This window comes from Fukomys damarensis, unplaced genomic scaffold (genome assembly GCF_012274545.1).
Source record: "Fukomys damarensis isolate Sample0158 unplaced genomic scaffold, DMR_v1.0_HiC HiC_scaffold_30, whole genome shotgun sequence".
NCBI lineage: Eukaryota > Metazoa > Chordata > Mammalia > Rodentia > Bathyergidae > Fukomys > Fukomys damarensis.
This window is the reverse complement of record NW_022900942.1, coordinates 23,183,217-23,189,216: the sequence shown is the minus strand read 5'-3', so window position 1 is coordinate 23,189,216 and position 6,000 is coordinate 23,183,217. Positions and strand designations below refer to the sequence as shown.

The 6,000-nt window shown below is 36.2% G+C and overlaps 1 protein-coding gene across 1 annotated transcript in view; it reads left to right on the top strand.

Annotated features, from left to right (window-relative positions):
• Positions 1-6,000, top strand: part of Phlpp1 (PH domain and leucine rich repeat protein phosphatase 1) — a gene marked incomplete at its 5' end in the record, with an annotated part of 207,033 nt that continues 201,033 nt past the window's right edge. Inside the window, one exon of the mRNA XM_010644887.2 lies at positions 1-367. Coding sequence (XP_010643189.1) covers positions 1-367 — 367 coding nt within the window. The remainder of the gene's footprint in view (positions 368-6,000) is intronic.

The following is a 6,000-nucleotide window of genomic DNA, read 5'->3' as shown; positions in this document are numbered from 1 at the left end:
CGGCCGCCTTCTCCGACGGCCTCCCCGCCTCGGCCGCAGCAGAAAGCCTCGGGGGGCGTCGACTGCCCGGACGGGGCGGATCTGGAAGGGCCTACGCAGGAGAAGGCAGTGGCGGTGGCAGCAGTGGCAGCCCCCGGGGGACCCCTTTCGATCCCGGGGAGGAACAGAGCGACCTTGGAGACTGGACCTCTTCCGCCCACCCTATACGTGCAGCTGCACGGAGAGACCACCCGGCGCCTGGAAGCGGACGAGAAGCCATTGCAGATCCAAAATGACTACCTCTTCCAGTTAGGATTTGGGGAGCTGTGGAGGGTACAGGAAGAAGGCATGGACTCAGAGATTGGCTGCCTTATCCGCTTCTATGCAGGTAAGAAAACCCTGTGCACGTTGACATGTGCGTTCCAACACTGGCAGGAACTGAGAAGTGATTCACCTGCCCAGCCCACTAATAAATGCAGTTCCCGGTTCCTTTGATATTATTTTTTAGCTTTCACATACAATCTGTGTAAGAACTGTCTTAAATCGAGCAATCTTTAAATCTGAGAGTTTCGGTCAATCTCGAGGTCTCAGGGGTTGGAGAGCAAGGTAAGGAGGTGGCAGAATCACCAGGAAGTACAGGAAGCAGATACATATTCCTGAAAGCACTATACTAAGGTTGCTTTCTTAATGTGTCTCCTCCGGTTTGGGCTTGTTCACTTTTAGGTAGTTTGGAATTTCAGGTAAACTGTCACGTGCCCATAGTACTAAAAGTAAAATGACCGACAGAAATGTTGTAGAATACTCCTCCTACATAAGGCTTTCCCCATACCATTCATAGACTGTAAGTACAGGCAAAGAGCTTGTTCCTTATCAATTTATGCCCTTGTTTGTGCCACTCTGCCATACTTACCAATGGAGTCCTCACTAGATACCCAACAAATAAGATGTTGTTTTTAGTAATATTTTTCCCCAGCACACTGTTTTTGCTTTATTTCGGTTTACTCTGTAAAGTTTGAGTCATACCTCAAAAATGGCTTTGCCTGTTTCTTTAGAACTGTCAATGGACATAGGACCTGCAGTAGGGTTCACAATAAGAATTTAAGTGTTTACTATCTCTTCAAATGTGACCCCAAGTCCTCTGCAGTCTTTTTCTTGGTACCAGATCAAGTTCTTGACTAGGAATGACTAATGTAATGTTTTTCTTCTGGCTAAAGATTCGGCTGGCATTAATTTAGGTTGATAGATACTGGTTATTGTATTTGAACTTTATAAATTGGTTGCATCCTTTTTCTCTTCTGAGTTGAATTAAGTTCTTAGTGATAAGAAATTTCTTAAGTTATCATAGAGGAATTTAGTCAGGAGAATTGTTTGCAGACTTTAGATTTTAGGTGGTTGATGATGGTGGAATATCTTACTAGCAACTCCATTAATCTGTATCTCTTCTTTCAGATTTAGTATGTTTTGATTTAACTTGTGTTTTAGGTTAGTTACTTTGAATGAAGAAATCTTTGCTCCCACATCGAAATATAGCAACCCCGTTGAAATGTTCTTCTAAGTTTTATTGAAGTTTTTCTGAAATTCTTAGGTGGATTTCTGATAAATCTTTGCCGTACAAAGGAAACCAAATCATAATACAGTAGAATTTGCAATATCTGTAGAGAATATCTCAGCTAAGTGATACACCTTTTAAGCTTTTGGCCTAGAAAATAGGGGACTTTTTTTTTAAATGTTGGAGCAACTACTCTATCCTTTTGTCCTATGGCTCATCTAACTTGCAAAATAAGACTGTATAGAAACATGACTTTCACACTTGGAAGGAGAATATTTATTTTGTTATCTTGACAGAAGTGCCCTTATAACTAAAAACTACATGAAGGAAAGAACATGTAAAACAAGATGTGTGAAATAAACTATCTGAGCATATTTTAATATGGAAGGAGCTCTGCATCCCTTATTCATGATTAGATATGTGATCTTGATAGATGACCATGGGAAGATTTTGGATGTCAAGAGTTGTGAAATTTAAATCTTTGATTCTGTTTGATTGTCTTCTCAAGAGTGTCTAAAATGTTCTAAGTGATTAGTGGTGTTTTTGTTTTTCTGATTTATCTCAATGAAAGTGACAAGTCCTTTTTCTGGTTAAATCTTAAATTGCTGGTCTGGCCACTTTAATCTTTTTTGTTTTAATGTTTATAAAAAGCAGTAGTTGTTACTCTGAACTTACTGCCTTATTTCTATATGCATGGCATAAATATATATGTGTCTCTGTGTGTATGCTCATAAACCTAGCTAATAAAGCGGGGATGCAGCACATAGTATCCAGTCTGTTCTTAAATATTAACCAGTGTACAAGTGTTCTAGAAAGAAGGTGCTTGTTACAACATGTCTAATTTTTTATTTTAAGCCTAAATCAATATACCAGATGTCTCTGTGCTGATACTCATTTGCCATAGAACAAAATTTAGCATATAATGAATCCACTTGAACTCTTGCAAGGAAGTTTTGATATTGGTGAACAAAAAGGCCTTACTCTAAGGTGATCTCACCAGAACATTGCGAGAATTTCACATATAGTAAACGTTTTTGTACCAGGCTGAAGCAATTCTTAGAAATTACTGCTGTGTGCTGCTGAATATCTGACACCCCAAAGGAGAGTGTTTTGGTAGTTAATTCTTTTCCTAGGAAGAGAGTAATGTTTTTTCTTTTTAGCTGACACCCTTTAAAATGGTATTGGAAAATTGTTTACCTGGTTTTTATAGAATTTATTTTTGAATTTATTGTTACATGTTGTTTTATGTATGAATGGAGCCAAGGATCACAAGGGAAATTGCCTTTAAGGCCTTTTGAATATTTTCTTATATTTAAATTGAGCTCATTATTTTCTGTCTGGTTTATCTGGTCAGCTACTTTTAAAGACACTCTTGTCCAGCACAGAACTTTAATGCTTTTGAGGGTCAACTTTCAATTAAATTTTTCTATTTATAACCTGATTTGGGTTATTCTTTAAAGGCTTTGAAAGCCGTTTGTGGTTGTTTTAAATGGTTAAATATTTATTTGGGTAAAAGAAAATCAAAGTCTTTAATGAAGTAGAAGTGCTATCTAATTACAGGGTTGTTAATGAAAACCTGTTAGAAAAGTGTTATTGTACCTATCATGCAACCAGTCTCTTAGCTGTTTCTAAAATATGGAAAATTAAACGGTTTTATTTGAAGGAGTTATTTGTCTGGAGTATGCTAATTAAATTGTTAACATTTAATTTCTTATTAAAATAAGACATCTTAAATTTTGCCTGAAAGTGTAACTTTAGGTTAAAAAAATTCAAGACCTTAGATTGCCTGACGTAAGAAGTTAAGGACTCCTAAACATGAATGAGCTTGTGTTTCAGATTCTCTGGGAAGCCTGTGTTATTGAGCAAGAGCAGTATTAAATTATATTTTTTGACTCTACTACCTTTTAGGTCTAGTGTGGTCTAGCTATTTCAGTTCAAACTGTAATAAGGAGAAAGGATGTTGACAGAAGAGCACACACATGGTACCTGTTGACCCCTGGACAAGATGTTTTCACATGGAACTCTTTGGGATTCCTGGGCAGACAATCTTCTTACCCCTCTCATACTGTCTTTTCTTTCTTCTGGGAATGATCAACCCTTACATGGTTTCCTACATGGAAACCAAAAAGGGATGGTTTAGCATTAAGTTGTAATATTGACAAGCAGGTTCTTATTACTATAATTACAGCAGTATTGAGTAATGTGGTTTGAACACATGACCCCACTGTGTGCTTGAACAGGCCCTTTTTTTTTTTTTTTGGTACTGAGGATCAAACTTAGGATCTTTCACTTGCAAGGCAGGTGGTGGAATCACTGAATTAAATCTCCAGCCCTTGAACAGGCCTTTTAAGTACAAAGAATTTAAATTTATTATTGTTGTTTTTATATCTTACTTTTTTATAGTTTTATTTTTATCTTTCCTTTTTTTGATGTAAAGTACATGCTCTTTTTGTAATTATGGTTTGATAACATCTATTCAGCTTTGAATTTTATCTTTAGAATCTTACAAGGGCTTTACATAAATTATCTCATCTGTCCTGTAAAAAACATTATTAGGGAGGAGTTGGTGTCAGTCCTCTTTTCAGGAGAAACTGATGTGCAGAGATTTGACTTTTGCTGTTTTTTGTGTTTTTTTTTTTTCAGTCCTTGGTAGAGCCAAGAGTAGAGCTGGGATATTTTGTTTTGCAATTTATACTACTTTCCATAAATCAATCAATGGTGAATTTCATTTACACTTCAAAATTTTCACTTGGAAATATTAAAAAAGTGTACTGTGTGTGGATATTGCAGTGATATTATCCTCTCATTCTGAATGGTGTTTCTTGTAAAATGTGTATATTGTATTTTTATCATGTTACCTTTACAAAGTACAGAACCAAGAGTGGCAAATAGTAGATAATGTAGAAAGTACTAATGTTTAAACTGTTTTTGTTGTTGTTGTGGGGGGGAATGGAACTCAGGACCTTGTGCTTGCAAGGCAGGCTATTTACTGCTGAGCTAAATCCCCCTAGAAAATTACTAATATTTCTAAATATTTTAGTTGCAAATAGTGATACTATGTTTAAATTGAACTGAAATAAAGTTTAAGTAATTTTTTTTTCCTGTGCAAGGGATTGAACCCAGGGCCTCACACATGGAAGGCAAGTACTTGACCACTGAGCCACACTCCCAGCCCTAAACAATTCTTTATTCTTGTATTTAAGCAAGACTCATTTGTTAAACTGTAAATCTTCATTGGGAAGTAAGGAATTAATACTTCACCTGAAAAGTGGATAAATTTTGAGAGTGGAGCTGTGATTATTTGATGTCCTTTTACAGGTAAGGTACTGAAAATACCCATCATTAAAGATCATATTTATTTTTTATTTTAAAATCAAGTTACATGTACACTGATGATAGTACTTTATTGGTGTTACTGTACTCTTGTACCATTTTTTATAATTAATGTGTTAGCATAGAATTGAGAGTAAGTTCTTCCCCCTTATATTCATCATACTTATTCTTAGAACGGTGTGTGCTTTTTACTCAATAAAATACTGGTGGTGAGAGAAGATGAGTCTGAGTGAATTTGTGTAAACATTCAGATTGAAAATTGTGTCTTTTTCTTGCTGTAAGATTGTCAAATTGGGGCTGGGTCTGAAACTTAGTGAGCACATGCTTAGCATATTGGAGGTCCTGGGTTCAATACCTGTCTGGAAAAAGAGAAAAAGATTGTTAAATTGATTATCTTAAATGCCTAGTTATCTAGAAGTGATGTTGTGTGTGTGTGTGTGTGTGTGTGTGTGTGTAAGATATGTTTGTTATTTGTCATTCTCTTTGAAGCCTGAATTTAGCTTTTATTAGCGATATGATGTTTACTAACATTGTATGTGATACAACCATACAATACTTGGCATTTTTGTTTAACATTTGTTAAATTGAATTTGTGGAATTTTGTTAAGCAGCTGGTGCTGCATGTCCTGATTCTTCATTGAGCCTTCCATCCTGTTTGAGTCCCCAGGGATGTGTTAAACACACATGCAGACACAGGCATTTCTCCCATGGCAGGAGATTTTGGGTGTGCCATGTACTATTAATATCTTGTTTCACTTGAGTGCACTTGTGGACTTTGAGAGCAATTCTAAGTTTTCTTAGAATTAGCAGTGTCCTTTTTTCTCAAAAGCATCTCTTACCTCAATTTTGATATGAATTTAGTGAGACATCTGTCAAATGAGGCATCATAGATTTAATGATTTTGTTATGTGCCGGTCTATCTGGTTAGGAAAAGGGTTTAGTTACACTGTGAAAGTGGAAAGATCCTCAGTAGAAAAACCATTCCTTTAAAGACACTTGACATTGAAAAAGAGGAAATATCTGAAACAGACTGGGAAAATAAAGCCTTTATTTTTTTCTTTAAAATCTCACCTTCTAGAACCCACTCTGCCTCTTTAATCACATATATCCGGTGGAACAATAGTAATGAAGGGTTTTAA